The 21,737-nt window shown below is 49.0% G+C and overlaps 1 protein-coding gene across 4 annotated transcripts in view; it reads right to left on the minus strand.

The window, feature by feature from the left end:
- Positions 1–21,737, minus strand: part of Hnf4 (Hepatocyte nuclear factor 4) — a 121,819-nt gene that overhangs the window by 42,453 nt on the left and 57,629 nt on the right. For 3 of the 4 annotated variants that reach the window (XM_077686285.1, XM_077686283.1, XM_077686284.1), the window contains exon 2: positions 6,680–6,949. The exons of the other annotated variant lie outside the window; for it this stretch is intronic. In XM_077686285.1, the coding sequence (XP_077542411.1) occupies positions 6,680–6,949 (270 nt within the window). The remainder of the gene's footprint in view (positions 1–6,679; positions 6,950–21,737) is intronic. 4 annotated transcript variants of the gene reach the window in all.

A 21,737-nucleotide genomic window follows, 5' to 3' on the forward strand; every position in this document is an offset into this window, starting at 1 on the left:
TCTTCATCTTTACTGTTTCGGTGCTCGCCTCACTGCGCGTACTCTCCTCGCTCCGCTCTCGAACCTGCCTTGCCGACTCTCCCAGCTCCATTTTCTTTAGCTGAAACGCTTGCTCCTCCGCTCGGCGCCTATCCTCCCGTTCCTCCGCTCGCCGTCTTTCCTCTCGCTCCTCCGCTAGGCGTTTTTCCTCGCGCCCTCGCTCGAGCCGCTTCTCTTCGCGCTCTCTCTCTTCGAGCAACTTGGCTTCATTTCGCCTCTCTTCGATTATACTCCAGCATTCCTCAAGCTCGTCATCCGCGGCACCAATAACTCGAATGGCCTCTAAGATGTGTGGCTTCCTGCATGTTCTCCCCAATTCTATCCCCAATTCTTCGCACATAAGTACGAGATCGGGCTTCCGCAACTTGTTCAGATCCATGATCAGTGCTGCTTTCTTCAGAGTAATGAATTCAACCACAAAATTCCTGGGCAGTTGAAAACACGCTACCGGTTTTAGCAAAAACCTAGGCTAAAGACCCGATGCCTCAAAGAAGAAAAGCCAGGTACTCACCCGTACCGCATGACTCTGCCGCGCTGCGCTGATCCCACCGCTCGCCGTCCAGTTGTCGTAGCCGGGGTCCGGGGTCTCGGGGCTCACCGCATCGAACCAGGATTGAGGGGCCAGGGCGACAAGGAGAAGCAAGAAGGTTTATATACAGTTGGGTTACATGGTCAAGATACAAGGTCGAGTTTCAAACAAAGGGCCTGCACGGTCTTAAATAGAGTTTCAGGTCCTTGTACGGGGTCTCTGGCTCTAACCGCACGAACCAATCACAGCACGGACACCGTGTTACCAGGGCCCCTGTCATTGGGCCCTCCGGGGCTTTTCACTGGGGACACACGAACCAATCACAGCGCAGGCTCCGTGTCTCCAGGCTGTCGGTCCGGGGTTCTCCGGGGTCTGCAAAAGTGGGCCCACGTTCCGGTCACGGCGAAGGACGCAGGAGAAGGGTGCCGACCTTGGCTGCCAGGCTCTCCAGAAGGGCGCATTCCTTTTCGTTGTTTTACTGCTTTGCAGTATTCTCGGTGTTTTCTCAGCGTTCGACCCGTGCTTCGAGGAAAGACGCTTGCTTGGCTTCCTGGGAGCTCTCCGACCCGGTGGAAATGGTTGCTGGGCGCTTTGGGGACGATTCCACGAGCCGCGCGAAATACACTTGCGAAACAGCACATGAAGGCTCCGAAGTTTTGTTGTCGGTCTCGGTCGCTAAACTATGGACGAGCGCCAAACACGACGAACCAGCCACAGATTAGGCGGATACCCAACGCCTGCAGAGATATCCCAAACAATGACTTACCACGCAACAATATTATTCCCGCCACCCCACCCCCCAAAAAAGAATGCTGCTTGAAAAGATAACGCACCCTTATTTCAAAAGCTCACATTGTCTACTTACCAAACGCTTTACGCATTTATTTCATTAACAGGGTTCCGATATTAAATCCCGCCATATCAGAACAACATGTACAGGGGGCGTGCTCAGCACCAAACCGAAGCCTACAATCCTACATCGTCTGGGCAACTTCACCCTAGGACGAATGGCCTCTTTCTCTTCTGCATGCCCCTCCAGTGTTCCAAAACCTATGGTGGTTACTCCTCTTTTAGCCCATATACACAATGATGGATGGAATACTGCTGAGCAATCGCGATACTGTTGACTCTAGCAGGAAACGTTTTTGCCCACGCACAACAAAAATGCACGGAACCCTACCCCATGTCTGCACTGCACTGCATACTTCATTTGTAAATCAACCAGCAGCATTAAATGAAATGCTTTCTCGTCGCATTCTGGGCGTATGCCGCCCTCCAGCCCAAGTTATTAGCTCCTTTCGTGGTGAAAAAGAACACTCCGGTGTGCTCTATAATTCCGCGGTCACCGCCGAAATCATAGGCCGTTTGAAACATGAGGGGACACACACCGGGATTTTCGTTTTCCAAACCCTCGCGCTACACAATGCCTCGCGCTTCGAGGGACCGTAGGGTTTCTGGTATTTTTTTCCCAGACACGAAAAATACACGGAACCCTAGCCACACAAGCTTCGCTTAAATAATTGCCGTGGTTGAACGGGGTTGAACTAAGTTTGTCGAGCGACAGCTCGGTTTTGCTTGTTTTGGAAAAGGACGCGACCATTGGTTTGCAGAGATCTAACTTTTTGCAGCAGCAGACACCGCATCTACAATTGCACCACAGACAACTCACAAACGTTGCTCTTCGGAACCCTCGCGAACGATGCAGCCAGCGCCTCTGGCGGTGGCGGCACGAAAGGCTCACCTTCAGCCGCAGTTCGTTTTCACTCAAAGGACACCTAAGCACTTGCTATGAGTTGTGAATACGAACGCATTAATGTCAAATTGAACGGTCTGGGTATGACGCGGCGACGAACGGATATGTTGGTATCGGGGGCGCTCTATATTCCAAGCCATCGAGAGGAGCTGAACCGGCCACAGATGCGGCAGTAAATGGGGCGGTGCGCCGTGCTGAGCCCTTTAGCTCGCGGGTGGCTGTTGCGCCGCTGGGCGAGGCCAGGTAGATTCCGTGACCCCTTGCCCGCTGAGCCGCCGGCAGTTCAGCTAGCCCGTTTGTAACGATGGAACCGTTACTACGGGGCCACATGATGCGTCGCAGCAAATGGGGACGCATCATGTTGAGGTGCGGCATCAATGAGGTTGAGGTACAGCACTTGGTACAGTCGTCTGGAATAGGCAAGGAAGCCCAGCCACCGTATTACGCTTCCCTCCTAAATGGGTGCCGGTCGGAAATATTTTGTATCAGGTTGTAGGGTTCGTGGATCTGGCCCGCTAGTCTAAGCTCATTGGAAGGTATAATTCTTCATTTCATAGTCAGGCTGTGTAGCCTGTTTAGTGTGCAAGAGGCGGGAGAAAATTAATCTTGGTTCGTAGATTTTGGCGTAACTGTTAACAGCAACCTCCCTCCACCCCCCCCTCCCCGCCCCCAAAACGTCCCTTTGGTACTTTTAGGACCGTTTTCATCCACAACCATGATACACACTCATCCGAGAAATGGTATCTGCACGGTATCTCACGGGTCAAAGCCCGCATATGCGCACACGGCACATGATCTCGCTCGGGACTCTGTTTCTTTTTGAAGGGACAAATCCGGTCCTGAGAATGCTCATAACCTCATATCATTACGTTAATAGCTATCGTTGTAAGTTGTTCACCTTGAGGTTATCAATAGCGAATTTTTTCGCCAAGCATTAGTACCATCTGTTACCTGTTACCTGACAATGACGTATGACTACAAGCGACTTTTCGACTGAGCACGAGAGATGTGCCGGGTCGATTATTGTTTTACTTTTATCGCCATCGCCTATAGTGTGTATTGCATTTATCCGGGACCTGCAAAGTGTGATATCACGAGCGCAAATAGAATGTTTACGCTTGAGGTTGCGAGCGTGTTCATCTCTGCGCGAGGGGCATTATTGTTTGCTATGTTTATAGAGAATCAATGTGACTATATTGGGTTCTCCTGTTGTCAGGGCCATGTCAATGGGCGCTTGTTGAAAGCTGCCCATGTGTTGTACCCCAGGCCGCAGTTTGTAGTTTCAAGGTTATGAAGTATGTGGAGCTGTCTGTTGTCTTTCCGAAGGCTGTGAAAACGTGCCAGTGCATGCACATATTCGTGCAGCACTTCTTGAGTTGTGGAAGACAATGTTGCGTGTAAATCCCGAGGATGGAGGAAAGAAATTTCACCTTTCTCATACGCTTCTGAATGTGTGTTACGAGAACCTTCGACAGAAGCTTTCTCTCATAGGTCGCAAGTACACATCGGGAAGACTTTTTTTCTTTAGGTTCACGGGGTTCCCCAGTTCAGAAGAAGTGACAACTCGGCTCGTTTGTATTGGATTTGGAACATCTCGGTGGTAGTGCACTTACACACGGACACTAAGAAAAGAGACGACAAATCACAGCGTTGTGGTTTGTCGTCTGTTTCCTTAGTGTCCGGGCGTTGTGGTTTGTCGTCTCTTTTCTTAGTGTCCGGGTGTAAGTGCGCTACCATCTAGATGTTCGCCATTTTAGGCATGAGGAAGACGTTCGAAATCCTATAATCCGGATAGATTCTCCTAGTTTCTCACACCTCGTCCAAGATTCGATCATTATTGTTAATGTACAGAAAAGCATGCACTGTATTTAACTCACCCCGCGGCACTGTTGCATTTGGCGTGTTTTAAAGGAGGAACCTCCGTTACGGTTATGTAGGTGCTGAGCCTAAGGACGCGGGTTCGATCCCTGTCGCGGTGGCGGTTCTTCTGATGGATGCACAAAACGAAAACGCAAGTGTGTCAAGATTTCGGCGCACGTTAGGAACTCACAGTGCTCTAAATTAATCCGTGGACCCCCACTGCGGCGCGCGTTATAGCCCAGCTGCAGCTACGGCTCCTAAAATCCCAACCGCTCAACGTTTCGACGGTTATGGAAGTGCTTACGGCACAGCGTCATCATTATGGAACTTCGTTGAGGGCTGTTCATAAACTTCCTAAATACGAGCACCTGCATATTCAGTGTCCTTATGGATGACTTGCGAGTGTATACAGGCAGTGTAGGTATGTGGCGCGGAGTGGATTGGAGTGGCCCACGGTTTTGTTTTTGTAGTTACCATTAATTTTTCTTTTCTTGCTCCGCAATCTCTATTTCCCGTCTTTTAAATACCCTTTCTTTCTCTTTAAATCCCTCCTTTCTCACTTCCCATGCGTAGGGTAGCCAACCGGACTGTAACCTGGTTCACCCCCCTGCCTTTCCTGTACTGTATTATCCTTCCTTCCTTGTTGTGGTTGTTTTGCTAGCATCCAGTTTATGGATGAAGCTGTTACTGACGCGGGTGTGGGCTCTGGTCCTGCGGTAAAGACGGATTACGACCGCTCTTTCTTTCCAACGTAGTTTGCCACGAAGCAATCAAGCAGGCTTATATTTTAAATAATTTGCCTCTACATATAGGTTATTTCGTCATTTCAAGCGCCCTTAATAAATAAAGCAGCTTAACTCTCACCTGCAATGCCCGGTACTATGCCCCACCCTCCCAACGACCGCCTCCAAACTGAGCTACCTGGGGCAAGTACACAGGAGAAAGGAGAAATATACAAGTGCGACGATAAAAACTGTCAGTTTTAATTAAAACATCACACGCTTCGTACCTCGTTTAGACTTTGTAGGACGAAAAAACGGGCCTTCTTCCGTAAATTCCGCCCCCCCCCCCCCTCCTTCACCGCACGCTTTCAGAGAGCGCTCACGCCGCCACGGCGAACAGCCTTCCCCTCATAATTTCGCGACACTCTCCTCCTTTGCTTCCTTTCACTATTCGGTCTTGCCATCGTTCACTCCGTATTTTCACTATTCGGTCTTTCCATCGTTCACTCGGTTACGACGACTATGAGGCTCAGTCCAGACACGGCCACCAAAGGGCTGCGCCCTAAAATGTTAACCATTATCCGCCCATCCAACATCGTCATTCATAATTTATTACGTCACAAATCGTTGTGCCGGAAAATTTAGGGCACGGAGGCCCTCGTTTTCCCGATTTCGGCATTTTCTGCGTGGTTAAGCAACTTCTTCTGCTGCGCGTGGTATATTTGTATTCACAGAACTCTAATCTACTGATATAGACCAATTTGCTTTAACACCTTATTTTAACGTCTATTTAATAGACGTTCTTAAAGAGAATGCTACTAATATATGATACATATGTACGTTATTGAGCCGGGCCGCTTTCGTAGAAGACTGCTCATGGCAAGAAAAAACCGTCGACTGAAAGGCCGCCGGAGAGCGGCACACCGGTTATATGCGCAGCGCGCCCGAAGGAGAGGAGACCGCGGAGAGAGTGCCGCGGCTATGACGCAACACAATCCAACACAATCCACTTTAATCCAATCCAATCCAATCCAATCCAAGCCAATCCAATCGAATCCAATCCAATGCCCCTCGCGAGAGAGTGTTCGCTATCGGAGAGGAGAGGGAGAGAGTGGCTGCGGACAACGGACGCACGCAGGAAGGACAGGGCCGCCGACAAGAGATGCTCTGAGAGTCGCATCTAAAATGTTACGTTAACACACTCGTCAAAGATAAGCGGGCAGCTTGATCAGCAAAGTACACTGGAAGACGGGATAACCCTCCCTTTCTTTATGGACCACCATCTGAAGATAGAAAAAATCAACCCCCACTTAATGTCTCTTTTGCGTGCGCTCATTCTGCGTGTGCGCACATTTTGGCTTTTACCTTCTACTTTTTACCAGCTGAAAGAGCCGCAATGACAACATGCTGCTTGATTTTAGGTCCACCATGCGCAAGTATAGTTCCAGGCACGTGTACCGCGCATGTCACTTTGCCACATCCGTTCGCTGCCAACGGGTGCGCGAAAGATATGTCATGCACACGCTGTGCCTTCACCACGTGAGAACTTCCCCTGAAGATTCCTAAAGGAGTTTTTCCCTCGCACGATTGCGAAAGCGTCACTAAGAGATCACTGCACGCGCCCACAGCACTCGCGCCGATAAGGCAAGATTGGTCAGCGTGAGCCTAATCAGACTGCACGTGCCCAAAGCTGTCACGTCGATTCTAAAAGATTTGTTATCGTGAGCCCAAAGAGATCAGTGCTTGGCCGCACAGGTTCTGCTTCCCACCACATACCTTCTTTCTTCATGCCGGCACGAAAGCACTTTTTGAGTCGGCAATAGCGACAGCGGTTCCTTTTGTCCTTGTCCACAACGCAGCTGCGGTTGTATTGGCACGAATAGCGGTGGTTCTTCCGAACGCTTCGGCGAAAGAATCCCTTGCAGCCATCACAGCTGGCAGCACCGTAGTGTTTTCCCGTCGCGCGGTCACCACAAATGGCACAGTACTGACTCAGCACAGACGCTCCTCCACCTGGTTGGCTGCCGCTGTACGCCAGCTCAGAGTCTGCGGGGAGGAAAGAAAAGAGCAGACGTCACTCTTCCTGTGAGCCAATTACATCTCGTGCTCAGCGACTTTGAACCGCGCGCGGAACTCCGGCTAAATTTTTCAAGAGGACAATGAGACACTTTTTTCTAACATATAAACCTATCTGCGAGCTTGGTGAACAAACGCGTGCAAGGTGCAACGTGCCTGGAGAACGAACAGGCTACATCTTTTTCATTGTCAGGTAAAAAGAACAGTGAATAATTGAAAATTTAACTAAAGTATTTCTTAAATCCTTGCCTACGGCACTAAGGCACAAGTGCGCTCCTGCAATATCCGCTGAAACCGCTAACCACGTAACAGAATTTGCCCTGTTTTATTCTGCTTCATTAGAAATATTCACCGCGCGTATGTATATTTGTAGCATTATCACCCGTAAATAAGTAATACATGAATATCGTCTCCGTGCAGGTTTGCAAGGTGCTATTATTCCACCCGCTGCAGCTAACACGACAGTGCAAATACTATGAAAAAATGGAATGCAAAAAGTGATACAAGTAATGATGCGAGTAATCAGATGCAAAAAATTAACGCAGAGTCGTTTGTCTTGGTTTTGTCTTTAGACTCTCGGGGCTATTTTTTACTGGAAAAATTCGGCCGCGTATCTGCTCCTTTCGTTGCAAAGGTCGACAAAAGACGATAGTCCTTCGTCGACATCTGCCAAGTAGATGCCTCCCTTCGCTTTCCCGCTCACCTGTCATGCTGTTCCTCTTCTGTCGCGCTCCCCCCAAGGTAAACACGCTTGAGGTTTGCTCAAGTAAATTTAAATTTACCGCGTTCCACTGCTCAAGGCCGGGTGCCTCGACGCCAGCGCTGACGCACGGCGGAGACGCGCGTATATCGAGGCGCCCTCCTTCAACGTTTATAGAACCACATTGCCTACTCCACGTGCGTTCCAAGCAGAACGGGGAACCTATCTAGTCGAACTGTTCGTAACTTTTGCCGCTTAATTCCTTAAAATGCCGCCAGAAGCTATAGTGGCGCGGGTGACAGCAGGTGACGGGGTGATTTTTTTTCTGCAGTGGATGTAGTATGTCATTTCGTAAAAATCAAGCATCCATAAATTTTTTATAAAGGAACACTGTAAATATTATTTTTGCATTGATTGTCTACCTTGTATTTGCATAATGCCTTGTTCTCGCTCAAGTTTCACTTTGGCCGGGTGGCTAAATCGAGTCACAGACAGACAGACAGACAGAATACGAACTCTATTTAAACTAATCTATTTGTGTCATTCTTGTTCTCCTGTCTCGACTGTCATCATGTAGAATAACCCCCTGTACAGTTTCCTCCTAAGCAGTCATCTCGAGTCTCTAGTCCGACACCATGCCGAGCCGGGACCTGCGGGCCTGAACGAGTCAGACAACCCAAGGGCCCCTCATCTCTAACACTGGTGGCAGCGGTGGGATGGACCGTGCGTCATTGTGCTGTCTCTGCGGGTGAGCGTTTGGCTTTTGCTATGGGAATCACCAGGCTTAGATTTTGAGAGAGTAATCTTACACTGGGAATCAAGCGCTCGTCAACTGAGAAGGGTTAATCTCACGATATTGCGTGGACGCAGAGCCAAAGCAAAGCAAAGAAAGCTGGGTCATGGACCTAATGAAATTTCCGAAGTCGGACTTGCTCTTGTTATGCGAGCAGCAGTCAGTAGAAGTGCAAAGCAAAATAACGAAAAAAACGTTATGCAAGATCATTCCTAAAAGCGTCGAGAATAACGACGAGCTTGTACATGCATGGAACTTGGTGCGAGAAGCTAAAGAGAAAGCGGAACAAGAACAGAAACAGAAACTACTTCAGGAGGAATCTGAACGAGAGTGGGAGAAAGAGAAGGAACGGCAAAAGTGGGAAGCTGAAAAAGCGGAAAGAGAGCTAAAGCGATTGGAGCTTGAAAAGGAAAGACGAAAAGATGGCGGTAGCGCGAGAGCTGAGACTCCTGAAAGAACATGCGAGGCAGTATCGTAACGGATGGATAAGTACGTGCATCCATATGAAACTGCACGGGACATAGGACTGCACCTAGGAAATTTTGAGAGAACTTGTGAACGGGAGAACTTTGTTCGCTGTACTTGGACACAACGGCTTCTGACACTCTTACCATGTGAAGTAGCTGAAGTAATAGCGAGACTTAGTACGGAGGATGTGGCTGATTACGAGAAAGTCAAAGCCAGCCTGCTGAAGAAATACAGGCTTTCAGCTGAAGCTTCCGCCAACGTTTTAAAATCTCAAGCAAAGGCGACAGCGAGGGCTATCCGGATTTCGCGTATGGCCTGAAGACTAAGCTTTTGGAGTGGCTTAAGGGAGCAGGGGCCTATGAAAGCCGTGATGGAGTTGTCGAGTTCATTTGCCTCGAGCAATTTTATCGAAGCATCCCCCAAGCGGTGAAGCTGTGGGTTCAAGACAGGGAAAATGTCGGCACAGTTGAAAGAGCCGCAGAGCTAGCGGAAGAGTACGCTACTCGCAGAAGGTTGCGCACAGATGAGAGTGCATCAGACGCTAGAAACGCGACGTGGAGTCATGTTCCCAGCAAAAAGAACCTTCCTTCGAAAAGTTCCGTGCAGGCGGAGGCGCCAAAAAGAGTGCCGGAAAAGCGGGAATATCAGCCGAAGAGAGAGGGTGCAGACAAGGCAGGAAAAAAAGAGTTTCAGGCTAGTAGGCCACTTCGCTGCTACAACTGCAATGGTGTCGGGCACTTTGCAGCCAAATGCACAAAACCTAGGGTAGTGTTCAAGTGCGTCGATGATAGCGACGAAAATCTAGAGCTCCTTAGGCCGTAGTTGCACGAACTGCAAGTCAATGGGAAACCTTGCAACGTGCTTCGGGATAGCGCCTCAACGATGGACGTTGTCCATCCGTCTTATGTTGCAGCAGACGACTTCACGGGGGAAGTCGCATGGATAAAACAGGCGGTGGAGGTACACTGTGTATGCCTGCCAACACTTGAGAACTAGAAACACTAGAAACACTTGAGGATGAAGAAGAAATGACGGGTTGTCAAAGGCAGACAGATGCACTAGGCTATGAGCGAACAGAGAATTCGATCACTGAGCCAGTAAATGAAGCAGAGAGCTCTGAAGGGTCAGTGTTATCTCCAGCTTCACGCAACTTTGATCGCCTTCTTAAGGTTAACCGGGAGTCGCTAATACAAGAGCAAAGAGAGGACCCCACTTTGGAGAGATTGCACTTTACGGCCAAAGAAGGCATTGCTAGACGCAATATAACTGTGCATGAGAAAGGAGGCTTACTGCATCACCACTACCAGGAGAGAAAAGGAAAAACACTTGATCAGTTGGTCGTGCCTGAAAGATATAGAGCACACATTTTGAGTCTCTGCCACGGGAATGGCTGGTTAGGACATCTTGGAATCAACAAAACCAAGGAGCGGCTACTAATGGAATATTATTTGCCGGGATGTTTCAAAGACACGGAACGCTACGTGAAATCATGCGATGCGTACCAGCGTGTGGGAAAGTCGGGGGCGACATGGAAGGCTCCACTGAAAATTGTGCCACTAATCTCGGAACCTTTCCGTCGGCTTGTAATAGACACAGTAGGCCCTTTGCCCAAAACTAAGTCAGCCTACAAGTACCTGCTTACTATGCTGTGTCCAGCCACAAAATTTCCCGAAGCCATTCCGCTGAAAGAACTGAGCTCAGCAGAGATAGTTGACGCTCTACTGTCGGTGTTCGCGCGGATAGGATTTCCGTCCGAAATCCAGACGGATCAGGCAACAGTTTTTACGAGCGCTTTGACTGCCTCGTTCCTAGAGAGGTGCGGAGTAAAGCTGCTACACAGCTCAGTGTATCATCCGAAGTCTAACAGTGTGGAAAAATGGCATTCGGTTCTAAAGCGGGTGCTATGCGCTCTGTGTTACGATCACAAAGAGGACTGCGAGGACTGCCTGCCGGCCACATTATTCGCTTTGCGTACGGTTCCCCACGAAACTATGGGTTTCACCCCAGCGGAATTTGCGTACGGAAGAGCCATGCGCTCCCCCCTCTGAATGCTGAGAGAAATGTGGGAGGGCACAGGATAGAACCAGACAGTGGTAGAGTACGTGCTTCAACTACTGGACTGCCTTAGCAGTACGAGGGAGATAGTAAACCGTAATATGCAAGCTTCCCAGGAGGCAGTCTACTATGACAAAAACACCCGCCTTCGAACTTTCCGCGTGTGTGATCGCGTCAGGATCCTCCGGCCATCGAGGAAAAATAAGCTGGAAGTTCACTGGAACGGTGCTGTAGAAGTTATTCAGAAACTTTCTGATACGAATTACGCGCTAAAGATTCCAGGAAGAGAGAAGCAGGTGAGAATTTATCACTGCAATATCATGAAGCCGAACATAGAACGCAGCGGGATCGTAAATCTAATGCTAAACGAACCCTAGGAGCTCGAAAGCGAGATTTTGGATTGGAACTTAAATGCAGGAGATAGTGTCAGCGTGGAAAATATCTTGGCTATTTCTATAAATACAGAATCTCTGAGATTGGGCTAGATTGACGCTCTAAAGCAGCTGTTAAGCGAAGTCGCTGACCGATTCAGCAACCGTCCCGGAAGGACACACCTCCTGACGCACGAAATAGAGCTCACGTCTGACGAGCCGATACGGTCGAAACCATACAGGGTATCACCTTGGCAGAAGGAGATAATAGAAGCTGAAATACAGCACATGCTTAACATGGGGGTGATAGAGCCAGCTGAGAGTGACTACACCTCACCGCTGATTCTGGTTGAGGCAACAGGCAAAGAGCCTCATCCCTGTGTAGACTACCGAAAGCTTAATGCTATTACCAGGGACCAACTATACCCGATTCCCAACATAGAAGAGAGACTAGAAAGAGTGAGCGGCGCAAAATTCATTTCCACCCTCGATCTTGTGCGCGGATATTGCCAAGTACCGTTCTCCGAAAGTGCGAGCAGGTATGCCGTTTATTTCGCCGGTTGGCACCTTTCGACCCTTAATGCTTTGTTTTGGGCTGAAGAATGCCCCCTTCAGCTCCTCGAAACTCATTGACATCGTACTCGGGGATATGCAGGGCTTTGCTCTCCCTTATTTGGACGACGTCACTATATTTTCAGAAACGTGGGAAGAGCATCTAGAACACCTTAAGAGCGTGTTTTCTAGGTTGGGAAAGGCCGGACTAACTATGAAGGCGGAAAAGTGTAGGTTTGGTTGCGCTCACGTGGCTTACTTGGGCCATGTTGTCGGCCAGGGAACTAGGAGTCCATCAGAGCTAAAAATTGCTCCGATCGTGGCATTTCCCCAGCCTCGAACTAAGACGGACATTCGATCCTTTCTGGGACTGGTCGGATATTACCAGCGGTATATCTCGATGTACTCACAGCTGGCAAGTCCCTTAACTGACGCGTTACGAAAGGGAGCACCCACTGAAGTACTTTGGGGTGCCCAAAAAGAAAACGTCTTTAAGAGTCTGAAGGCGGTGCTTATGTCCCGACCCCTGCTCCGGACCCCTGACTATTCTAAAGAGTTTATAGTCCAGTGTGACGCCAGTGATAGAGGAATGGGTGTTGTCTTAAGCCAAGTGGGCGACGACCGCGAAGAACACCCGATTCTGTACGTCAGCCGTAAGCTGACCTGTAGAGAGGAAACGTACAGCGCTTCCGAAAAAGAGTGCTACCTGTTTAGTATGGGCGGAGCAAAATTTGTCGTGTTACTTGTACGGAGCAAAGTTCATCTTTGAGACCGACCATTGCCCTCTCACGTGGCTGAGGCAAATGTTCCCCAAAAATGGTCGCTTGGTCAGATGGAGTCTAGCTCTCCAGGAGTATAATTTCTCTGTACGCTACAGGACGGGAAAACTGCATGGGAATGCTGCTGGCTTAAGCCGACTGTTATGAGGTAACTCAGTTGGAGTTGGATCGCCTCCGGTGTTTCTTTTTATTTTAACCTTGTTTAGGGCAGTCCGCCAGTGGCGTGCGTTTTCTACAGGACCTATACCCGTGCTTTGGCGACACCAAAATTCAGCCATAATCAAATCGCTCCTCTGGTAAAGTGTTTCGTTGTCGGTGTGGGAAGCCTGGTGGGTCTTTGGCGAATTCCGGGCGCTTGCGTGTGGGGGGGTGCATTGTTGCATGGGATAGCCCACTGGTGCTTTCCTTTGTTAATTGTTCAAGTTAGTATGTTCCTTGGTGGAAGACTGCCCCTACACCCAGTTCCAGGCTCATCGCTTCCTGCCCAGCGGTCGTCAACGCTGGCCATTCGAGATTTTTCGGGCCGCGGAGGAGCTGTTAGGATCGGCCAACACAGGCCTGGAAAAAATTCCTCGCAAGCTCTAGCGCAATGTGTACGCCGATGAATCACCCAGAGGCACGAGGCGGCAAGAAACGCTCGCGCAAACTGGAGCGGCGGCGGCGGTTTCAAGGGGCGGCTTCTACCCTCGGTTCGCCGGACGCTGCGGGCCACTTCTTTCCTTGATACCCGTATGATAGAAGGGTCCACCGAAAGGAAGCTGCGGTTTCAAGTGCCCAAGCTATTCGGTTTCCAACCGTCGGCGAGAACAAGAGGTCACTCGTCTTCACACGCTGGGAGACGAGTTGAAATTCCGTCCTCACGGGGCCTCCAAAATCAAGACTTGCGCGAAATGGTGCAACTCCGGCACAACACATGATCGATGACGTGGACATTAACCCTTTCCATCGACCGAGTGGCCGGTGTGCATCAGCCCCGCCTCATGTCGTGGGCGGTACATCAAGTGTCGTCCACGGCCCACATGCTTGGACAACTTGTGTGAAGCTAAATTCCCTAGCCAGGGATCTGGGGAATACGAACTCTATTTAAACGAAAGTATTTGTGTCATTCTTGTTCTCCTGTCTCGACTGTCATTATGTAGAATAAACCTCCTGTACAGTTTCCTCCTAAGCAGTTATCTCGAGTCTCTAGTCCGACACCATGCCGGGCCGGGACCTGCAGGCCTGAACGAGTCAGACAACCCAAGGGCCCCTAATCTCTAACAACCCTCTTCAGCTACCTATGGCACCAAGACTGCCAGAACGGAGGCCATCGCAATGCATGTAGCGAATCAGAATGGGAAATGAGGGGCTCGTTGAATTAGGACAGAAATAAGGATTGGCAGTCAAGAATGCCTGGGAAAGTGAAGGGAAGAATGCAGTAGGTCAATGAAACAGCTGAAGAATTTGGAAAGACAGAAAGAAAGTGGAGAAAAAATGCCCGCCGGGTGGGATCCGAACTCTCGACCTCCAGAATACGCGTCTGGTGCGATGACCACTACGCTACCGGTGGGGTTATTTTCCTCTCCACGTTCTGGGGTATTTATGTTAAGGGATTTTTTTTTCCTGTGTTTGAGGGTGGTAGCCAGCGCCACTCGGACTACTCGGGGTGAAGAGGACCTTCTTCTTAACCTCCGGGCCATGACTCGAGTGTCTACGACATGTCGAGAGTGGTCGAACAGCGTTGAACCCTCCTAAGCTCCCTATGGCACCAAGACTTTATTAAACGGGCTCATGAACTGAAACCCTTCCCGTTCCACCGAGGTATAACGGGTAAATTAAATACATTGAAAATGGATGTATGGATTTAAAATTTTAGAAAATGTAAAAGGTAATTAAACAAGATAATTACGCAGAAAATGACTTACTAAAACACAATGATAAATACAAAATATCTAAAAGCTATTATCGCGTTATTTGCCGCTGACTTTGTTTCTGGGTGTGAGTGAAATTGTGACAAAATATTTTAGGGGTTAGTATTGTTGAATATTAGCGTTAATTAGTATGTTAATTTCCTCTAAAATGTTTAATGTTTTTGTATGTTTTATTAGCTCCGGTTTCCTTCTTACGAGATAATTTCTATGGATATCAAGAAGTTGTTCTCTGTGTTTGTTTTTTATTGTGCAGTCCTGTAAATAGTGGTCAAAACTGCCTGCTGGTAGGTTACATTTACATATGTTAGTATTTGTAATGGCGAACCTATGAAAATAAAACGGAAATCTACCGTGTCCAGTAATAAACTGTGACGTGTAATAGTTGGTGGGAAAGTGGTCGGGAATTTTGTGAATATTCTTTATCCATTGGAATGTGTAGCTTTCATTTCGTTGTTGTTGCCACTCAACATTCCAATGTTTTCTTAGGTTAATATTGAGCTGTTTTTTGATAAATTGTAGCCAGAAGAGAGGCCATTGCTATGCATGTAGCGAATCAGAATGGGAAATGAGGGGCTCGTTGAAATAAGACAGAAATAAAGGTTGGCCGTCAAGAAAACCTTGGAAAGCAAAGGGGAGAATATGGTAGGTTATTGAAACAGATAAAGAATTTCGAAAGACAGAAAGAAAGTGGGGAAAAAAAATGCCTGCTCAACTTATGAAACGTTCAACTTATGAAACGTATCAATGCACCCTTGCGAATACGCCACCAGATCCAAGTGCACATTAGGGATTACACGCATTAACTTGGGCTTCCCCGTGCGCCTTCGCTTATGTTGACACTGCGGGCATGGCACGGGGAAGCCAGCGTTATCTCGTGTAAGATAAAACCCTTTACCACACCCGGCAAGGCAGCGGCAGCAGCAGCAGCAGCAGCATCCTCCTGAAAACCGGGAGGACAGGCAAAGAACGCTTTGTTTTACCGGAATTTGTTATGGCTTGTTTTGGTTTTTTAGTTATTTCCGACGCCACTGCACCGGCTGGCGCTGCCTTTGATCCTCATTTCTCCGCTGTATAAGCGTTTGCTCGGCCTGTCATTGTTGCTATTTCGCCTTTTTTGTGCTCAATATACACTGCGGGGAGTGCACACCTTCTGTGCCATCGACGGTATGCTCAAATAAAAGTTTTTTTAACGCGAAATTGTTACTTGGAAAGGTTGGTGAAAGCCTGAACCCGGCCGGCGTCCACTGAACGCGCACAGTTCAGTGGACGCCAGTTCAGCGCGCGGTTCAGTGGAAGCAGGCGGATATGGTAGCAGTGAGGTTTACTTGTGTAAGTTGGCGTTTGCATAGCTAAGAAATGGGTCTAGACTTCACCTTAAATTCTCGTTGCTGGCCGATATTATAGGTAGTGATCGGTACAGTCGGAATTTGTAGGTACGAGAGCTACATTTAATGCGAGCAGTCGCAGGCCCTACCGAGAGCGAAGCGAAGCTGGCGAGTTTGGGGATTGCTCAGTGGCTAATGCATTGTGCTGCTGAGCACAAGGACGCGGGTTCGATTCCCGGCCGCGGCCGCCGCTTTTCTGATGGAGGCGAAAAGCAAAAACGCCCGTGTGTACGAGATTTCGGCACACGTTAAAGATCCCCAGGTGGTCAAAATTAATCCGGAGCCCTCCACTACGGCGCGCCTCATCGCCTGCGTTGCGTCGGCGCGCTAAACCCTACAATCAATCAATCAATCGAGTTAGGGGATTAAACTTAGCCTTACCTGACAGAGCGCGCCATCCCAACACGGTAACTTTTTGGCACGCTGGCTCCCATTGTCGCCGGCAGCGATGGGCAGGTCGCTATTTATAAAGCCGGTGGTGGTCTGCCCATAGGTCGAACGTCGAAAATTTTTCGCGACGTGCCCAATCTATTGCTCACCCAAAACAAATGAAACTTTTCCGACTTTAACCATCAGGAACGCTGCCGCCAGACCTACTGTCTACTGTTATTTGCGCACCTTGGTTATGACTATGAGGCGCTTTGTAAACCGCTTTGTACACTAAGCACATGCCTCCACCAGTAACGATCATGTATACCACAGATATTTCGGAACAAATTTTGCATATTTATAAACAACACTTCGCCGTTAACTTATAGAAGACATTTTTGCCACGCTGTTTTCTTTATTATTTAGCGAGAAATTGAATTGCATCGCCTATTTATAGCAGGAGAATGACTCTATCAAGGAGGAGCTGGAAAAGAATGGAATTACCACGAGCATTCCCTATCCCAAATAGAGTTGGAAAGGAACCGGCTAAGTAAAAATATATTTGGCTCATACGCCAGGCATACGATGACAGATAGAACAGAGAACATACTCTAGGTGTAGAAGCACACCAGATTAGGCGCTCACCAGATTTGACGACCGCGCGGAAGAAGACAAGTTCAGAATTGCCTCGTGTCGCACCATCGAGAGCGAGAGCATTTACGCCTCGGCACTTCGCCCGCTGCCAGAGCATTCCCGTTATCAACCACAGCGGATTTTCTGACTGCGGACGACGCACCAAGAGAAAAAAAAAAGAGGTTCGAGACAACTAAGACACGTTCGGGGTATTTGTATCTGTGCGGTGTTGTGCGATGGTGTCCGTGCTGGCGGCGGATACGTGACTGGAATGTGTGGCTTGAGTCCCTTTTGTTTCTTGTTGCTCGTTAGACAGACTATGCGGTGTTTTGTCGTGTTCACTTCCTTCCTCTTCTCTGCGCCATCGCGAGCCACGATACGAAGAGCAAATACACTAGCGACACTGCGACAAACGTGAGAGCTCTCGGCCGTTCCGATCTGGGCACCCCTCAGCTATAGTGGACCACTGGCGTTAGACCGATGTCGCGATCGACGTTTCAGTCCTTTATGTCAGTGGAATACGAGGAGGTAAAGAATGCAGCGGGCGGATTTCGTCTGGCAAAGATCAGCAACGTTCCTTTTATGTTGCGTCATTCTTGCAGATTGCATGCTGAATGCCAAAACAGCATTGCTTCGTATTTTATCCCCTCGCCTGACCGAAAAGCAGTGAATTAAAACGGCAACATGTGAACATATACGGGCACTTCGCTTCATGTCACCGTACAAGCAAAATAAAGGAAAATAAAAGTCCACAACAAGGCAGTATACACTCGGACAAGAAATGTACATGCGTGCGTTTCGAGGCGAGTTGGCGTGCAGTTAGACACCGGCAAATCTGTCGGCATAGCGCCCATTTATATATACGAGAGCATTTACCAGTGAACCGAAGGAGAAGCCGGCAGCAGCGGCAACAGCAGAGCAACGGCTGCTGCTGCTGCACCGTGACTCTCGACAGCCCGACAGCCGGTCATGTAGTAGTAGTAGTATGCTTGTGTTTATTGGCGCAAGGGTATCGACGAGCAAAGAGCGCCAAGACTCTATTAGGTAGTCTTTCACTGTCAGGTTCGGGCATAAAATATGCTCGTTGAGTATGGTATTGCCTAAAAATATGTATAGATATGTGTAGAAGGCCCGTAGTCTTAAACATGAAGATGCTAATAATGATGGATAAAAGACGATTGGGACTGAGACGTAACATCACCTGGAGACTCAGAGGGTGATGCGCTAGCGGGGCTCCCTGTGTACACAAAAGAATCATCAGGACCTCCCTCAAGGGCGAGAGGGTTTCAAGTCGGGCGCGGTACGATATCAGCTTCAAGAAGTTGACATCCGCGAGATAGGTTAGAACACATTCGCAAGTGAACATTAGTTCATCTCCTAGGAAAAGTGAAGGGTGTAGTGGAATGTTGTTGTGTAGGTTTTAGGAAAGTGGCGTTTTTTCGTGGCATTGCAAGATGTGCACTCAATTAATACGTGGAGCACGAAAAGACGAGGGTCAAATCCCCAGCTAACGCACCGTCTGTGCCTGGCGTTGGTCGGGGGCCCACTACCTTACAAAAATAAGAGCCAGGTTTTGTTAAATTGTTGTGACATCATTAGTAGTCAGAAATAATCCGCTGTCCATCGCACAAAAAATTGGTGACCGTCCAAAGGATAAATATCAAATCAATGAATGCTTGGAATGACTCCGCCCTTCTCAAGGAAGCTCCTACAGACAAAGTAACCAAATGAATTGAAAAGTGAATTGTTATTTTTTACCTCTTCGAGGGATTCGAACCAGGTTCCGCCGTAAAGAGAGACAAGCACGGAACCCATGGACATCCACAGCTCGATCATTTTTAAGGCAAATCTTTCAAATCCCCATTTTCCCAGCACGCGCGTTGTGAGGTACAGAAAATATGTGGTAAAAAAATTCCCCCGCATTTCCCCGAGGGGGAGAATGTGAAAGTGCGAATGCACGGTTGTCGGCCCGCTTGCGGCGCTTGCGCTCGGCCCCCGCAGCCCACCGCCTCGCCGCCTTCTCTTCCATCTCTTCCATCGGGTTTGTAGTATCACGTGTACACCACGCAGTTATCAAGCCGCTATAACGCCGCTGAGTCGCCAACGCACGCCGCTGACGACGTAGTTTGAATGCGTTAAAGATATAAGGCGCGTCACTAACACTGATATCAGCGTCGCGTCCGTGGCTTGGTCGGTAGAGCGTCGCGCTGCGGCCGCAAAGTCCTCGGATCGAAACCTGGCGCCGGATGCTGTTTCTTTTTTAAATATAGAGGAGCACTGCGGACACCGCCGCCGCCGCCGCCGGCGGCGGTGGATGGTTTGGGGTCGCTTATAAAGTGCATTCGCACTTAAAAAAGTTGAAGCTGCACGATCCTGGGACAGCAGCGTAAGCCTGGGATCGCGCGCCAGAAAAGGGAAACAGCAGTGCGACAGAAGTGTCGGAGGCGGGCTCTGAGCAAGGGCGACTCAGCGTGCGACGGGAAAGGGGAACGGCAGAGCGGGAGGAGGGTAGAGCTGCCTTTAAAAAAAGAGGTACCGACAGGGGTGAACAGGATACTGGCGATGGCTAGACAGCGGAACGAGCTTCAGAGGGTGCTGCCCGAGGGGCTGGTCAAGTGGTGACGGGCGCTGCCGCCAAGCTAAACAGAAAGTGCAACTGTAGATAAAGGGAAGGTCTAAACTTTCGCCTTCACAATATTATAACAGTCCAAGCAACCCGCGTATTTTTTTTCGTTCTCCCCGTTATTGAGGCTTTTACATTTTTTTTTTGAAAGTTTAGCCCAACGTCAAATTCTTTTTATTTTGCGTTTTCCAAATATAATAACAATAGGGGTGGGCGATTCGATCTGCTGAATAATCGAGTAGTGCATTGTTAAGGATTACTTTTTTAACAGTTAATCCGTTCAACTTACGTAAGGAGAGTAGACCAGATATGAAGCTCCCCGAAGCACCGTGTAAGCATATTTGAGGGCATCACCTTACATAGTAACAACCCGTTCTTACAATACCATGGCTAGAACCGCATGTAGTGAAACCAAGCAGAGAGGCGCCTTCCTGGCTCCTTCAAGAAACAGCGCCAGCTAAACGTGCGTTCGCGCCCCGTCTGTGCCACGCGAAGCCTGTTTTGCCCACCTGGACAGACCACCTGAACGTACTACATGATATTGCCTTAATAAGTGAAAAATGTATAATATGATTACGACTCCTCCGTTTTGATGACCGGATAGCAAAAAAGAAACTTAGAACTCGAAATCTGGTCTTATTCTTTTATGTCTTCTGTTAACCACACCAACCGATTAACCGATCAATTAATCGATTATTGCCAGCCGATTAGTCGGATTGGAATTTCAATCGATGCCCAGCCATAAACAACAATAGCAATAACAAACAAATGCCCTATATGCAAAACATCTTCAGCAAGTGAAGGAATTCCCGGCCCGAAGCGCGCCTCCCACAAACCCACCCATCACTGAGGGCGTTAAAGTCGAATTTTACGTCTTGTGTTAACACAAACCAACACGTGTGTAGCGGCAGACTACGCGACATGTCGTTAGTGGCAGGGGCCTTCGGATACTTGTGAAACGCTTGGGGCTCTTAAACGCGCCCAAAATAAGCAGTGTAAAGCAGCGCACGAATAAACAGCGGTGAAAACGATCGCTAGCACCTCATAACACAGGCACAACGCGGGAAACAATGGTGACCTTTACCGTTTTTATCGCTGCCGGAACGTAAATAAGCCGTTCCTATACGTAGACTCGGCAGAGGGCTTGTTCCACCTTAATCCCGAGAAAGTAAGCTTTTCTGATGGAGGCGAAAAGCAAAAACGCCCGTGTGTACGAGATTTCGGCGCACGATAAAGATCCCCAGGTGGTCAAAATTAATCCGGAGCCCTCCACTACGGCGCGCCTCGTCGCCTGCGTTGCGTCGGCGCGTTAAACCCTACAATCAATCAAATCAAATCAGAAAGCGAGCAACCGCGACTCGCGCGATACCACAGCCTTGCCAGTGGCAATATATTCTTCTCTCTGAATGCGCCACCGCCCGGCAGTCGGAAAGTGAGCACTTACTTCTTCGCACATCGTAAAGAACTGCCACAAAAAAAAAAAAGAAAGAAAGAAAAGACGGAATGGAGTCTGGGGAAGGTGCCGCGCAGATCCAGAAACACGTAGCGAGCGCGCGAGGGCCTCCTCGGGTTCTAGCTGCTAGCGCATGCCAGACAGAGCAGCCGGAGCTTCTGTGGTTGGCCGACTGCGAGATGAGTGGTCCTGGCATTCGGAGTGCTTTTTTTTTGCGTTGTTATAAATGCGCGCTTGGGCAAAAACAGAACAAAATAACCAGAAAATGGTTCCTCGCAAAGCGCCCATGTCCATACGGCAGCCGGAGGTCGCGCGGACAAGAGCCGAATCACCGGACGCGGTTTGGCCACGAAACATAACCACCGACTTTCGGGCTGAATGAAGCGTTTGCAGAGCAAGGGCGATGTTGGAGCAGCCAAATTTTCTAGGAACTTGAATGCGGCGCTGCAGCTCTGAAGGTTCTAATGAATTGTACACAGGGCTTTTTTTTGCTGCGCACAGTGACATGGTTTGCTGCTGAGGCCAAGGACGCGGGTTCGACCGCGGCCGCGGTGGCTGCTTTTATGATGGAGGCGAAAAGGAAAATTTCCGTGTGTCGATTTCTCGGTGCAAATGAAATATACCCAAATGGTCAAAATTAATCCAGAGCCCTCCACTACGGTCTACA

This window comes from Haemaphysalis longicornis, unplaced genomic scaffold (genome assembly GCF_048455015.1).
Source record: "Haemaphysalis longicornis isolate Haplotype H1 unplaced genomic scaffold, Haemaphysalis longicornis Haplotype H1 scaffold_1, whole genome shotgun sequence".
NCBI classification, from domain to species: domain Eukaryota; kingdom Metazoa; phylum Arthropoda; class Arachnida; order Ixodida; family Ixodidae; genus Haemaphysalis; species Haemaphysalis longicornis.